Source organism: Dryas octopetala, chromosome 4 (genome assembly GCF_963921425.1).
Source record: "Dryas octopetala chromosome 4, drDryOcto1.1, whole genome shotgun sequence".
NCBI lineage: Eukaryota > Viridiplantae > Streptophyta > Magnoliopsida > Rosales > Rosaceae > Dryas > Dryas octopetala.
In genome coordinates this window covers 17546888-17549552 of record NC_141369.1, presented here as the reverse complement: position 1 = coordinate 17549552, position 2665 = coordinate 17546888, and the positions used below count along the sequence as shown (strand labels likewise).

At 36.3% G+C, this 2665-nt stretch overlaps 1 protein-coding gene across 2 annotated transcripts; it reads left to right on the top strand.

Annotated features, from left to right (window-relative positions):
• The first annotated feature begins 564 nt into the window (after positions 1–564).
• LOC147287515 (DUF1677 family protein (DUF1677)) lies at positions 565–2443 on the top strand. 2 transcript variants are annotated; one of them, XM_086240284.1, is made up of 2 exons: positions 565–1025; positions 1621–2443. In XM_086240284.1, exon 2 carries the CDS (start codon positions 1648–1650, stop codon positions 2119–2121), a length of 474 nt encoding a protein of 157 aa, XP_086096410.1. In that variant the 5' UTR covers positions 565–1025; positions 1621–1647; the 3' UTR covers positions 2122–2443. The 2 variants fall into 2 exon arrangements, with proteins under 2 accessions (XP_086096410.1, XP_086096409.1); XM_086240283.1 differs by having other exon boundaries at positions 567–1025; positions 1637–2443.
• Positions 2444–2665: the final 222 nt, after the last annotated feature.

The window sequence follows — 2665 nt, the reverse complement described above, 5'->3', positions numbered from 1 at the left end:
AGATATTTTCTTTTGTAATTATAAGGGCGTCACGTCAACACCTATCCTTTCTCGGATAGACATAAAATCCAACTACATTATATTATTGTCTAAACACAGTGCAAACATCTACATTATGCAATGGAAACAAAAAATTTCTAGAAATTAATTATACTTGTACGTACTGTAATAATTCTCCTTTTATTTATAGGCATCTATGATGTGAAAATCAACTGTAATTTAGGGATTGTCGGTCAAATGTGAAATGACAAAAACTAGTGTTAAAACAGTACAAACCATGCAGTAATTGGATTAGGAAAGACTTCTGGAAGTCCAGCAAAAATTTAAAAAAATACAAGACTTTTGGAAGCAAACAATCAAACCTTACACGTTTATGGTTTACACGTGGAAAAGCCTCCAAACAGCACATATTGGGTAAGAATAGTCTGAAAACATGATAATGCTTAGCTGGCAATCCAATAATCAACGGTCAGAATTCCCTGACAGCAAATGCTGCTGACATGGATTATACTATTAGTCCAGCCCCCCCTTAAACCTTCAATCATTGGGTCTCTCTCTCTCTACTCTCAAGAAAGTGTTTTGTGCTTCTCTCTCTATCTCTCTATCTCTCCACTTCTCTACTTTTCATATATGGTTGAGTGGGAGATTCTGTGGAGGAGAAACAAAAAGCAATCTCTTTGTTTTCTCATACTAAGATTTGGGTTCCTACAAAAAGCATAGAAAAGAGGGAGAGGAAGAGAAAGATCAGATTTTGAGTACTCTTTGAGTCTTTGATCAGCATGTGCTTGTGATTAAGTTTGAGAGAAAGAAAAAGGGTCTGTTTGATTGGATAGTTGAGGTTTGAAGATATCTTTTCCTTGAAATGGTTTTCATGTCTGACATTTTCTCTGCTGAAGAAGAGAAGGTTGAAGAAGGAGCTGGGGAGAAAGAGCGATAAGGCTACACATAGACAAACCCGAATTAGCAGAAGTAGAGAAAAAAAGAAAAAAGAAATATTGGGATTCATTTTTGATCTGCTTCTGCTGGTAATTCTTATATCTATAGATGATTCTTTTCACTGGTTGTGTGTTGTTTTTGTTTTCTTCTTTGTTCTAAAAATCTACATATTTTGGAGCCATCTTGCTCTTTTTCAATGAGTATGGAGTTTCAGAATTCCAAAAACATGTTTTCTTTTTCAAGAAAAAACATGGGAGTGATTTGCTTCTTGTTTGCAGAGAATCAATATGCAAACCCCCATGATTTTATTTTGTATCCTTTGGGAAAATTTAGGGAGCTATTTCAAGAGCATATATAATTGGAAGTACAGCTTGTCCCAAATGTGAATTCCCGGTCACCCTTTTGTTTTCCAAAGCATAATTCTGTTTTCTTTCTAAAGTGAAATTTGTCCAATATAGTACACATACACAACACCTTTATGCTTTCTTTTGTCGTTGCCAACATTAAGAAACATAAATAATTTGGAAACTGTTTTTTGTGACAACCAAGTAAACACACTAAGCCAGAAAATCAAAAACTCACTGTTTTTCCTCACTAAACAGAGAAAACACACACAAAACACAAAATTGCATGTTTTTCTTGCTTTCTAAGTTTCTAGCTTTGCATATAATTGATGGGTTTTAGCCTTGATTGTTTGCAGGGTTATTGGCAATGTCTGCAACTATGATCAGTGACCCAATGGCTCTCTCAGCCCCAGAAACCCAACCAGCAGCAGCCCCAAAACTCATTCCCCAAACAGAGATTGAGTTTGCCAAATGTGACTGCTGTGGCCTCACAGAGGAGTGCACCCCTGCATACATTGGACATGTGAGGGAGAGATATCAGGGCCATTGGATTTGTGGGTTGTGTGCAGAGGCTATAAAAGATGAGATTGTGAGGTCTGAGAGGCTGATCAGCACTGAAGAAGCCATGGCTACACACATGAACTTCTGCAAGAAATTCAAGGCCTCAGGCTCAGGGCCTCCTCCCAATCCCACAATCCACTTGATTTCTGCCATGAGGCAAATTCTCAGGCGCAGTTTGGATTCTCCAAGGGCCCTGAGATCAACTCCAAATAGTCCCAGGAAGATTGCCAGCAGGGGGCTTGCAAGGTCTGAGAGTTGCTTTCCGACTCTGACTGGCTGATTTCATTGGATTGGATTTGGAGGTGTGGAAACGGGAATGAAAATCAAGAGTGCAAAAGTGGGTGTTTGGCAAATTTACAACAATTTCATTTGCTGAAAATAAAACCCAGAAAGAAAAAAAAAAAAAAAAAGAATTTAATTAAGTTTAGATGGCCCCTTAATTTAGCTGTACTTAGTATTGAATATAGAACTTTTTTTATTTTTTATTTTTAAGTTGCTAGGATTTTTTGTTTCTCAAAGTTAGCTTTCATTAACATTTTGTATCTGTCATGACTCATCAGCTTCATCAATGTTAATAATGCATTCTGTTTGGAAAAATTAAAGTGATACAGCTCATTTTGCAGAGCCCAGGTTGTGACCCCAGTCCTAATTATAGATTCTGCAGAACTTGGTTAAAATTTTTGGATTTAACCAATTTTCCCAGTCAAAAAGAAAAAAAAAACTAATTTGCCATATGGTGTGAATTTCTTTAAAATAAAATTTAATCGTGAAACTCAATGAAATTTCTAATGTGTAGATAACAACTGAGAATTGTTTTTTTTTTT

Bases quoted from the DNA above. Each gene is read 5' to 3' on its own strand.
- LOC147287515 (XM_086240284.1), top strand. From the start codon at position 1,648: ATGTCTGCAACTATGATCAGTGACCCAATGGCTCTCTCAGCCCCAGAA.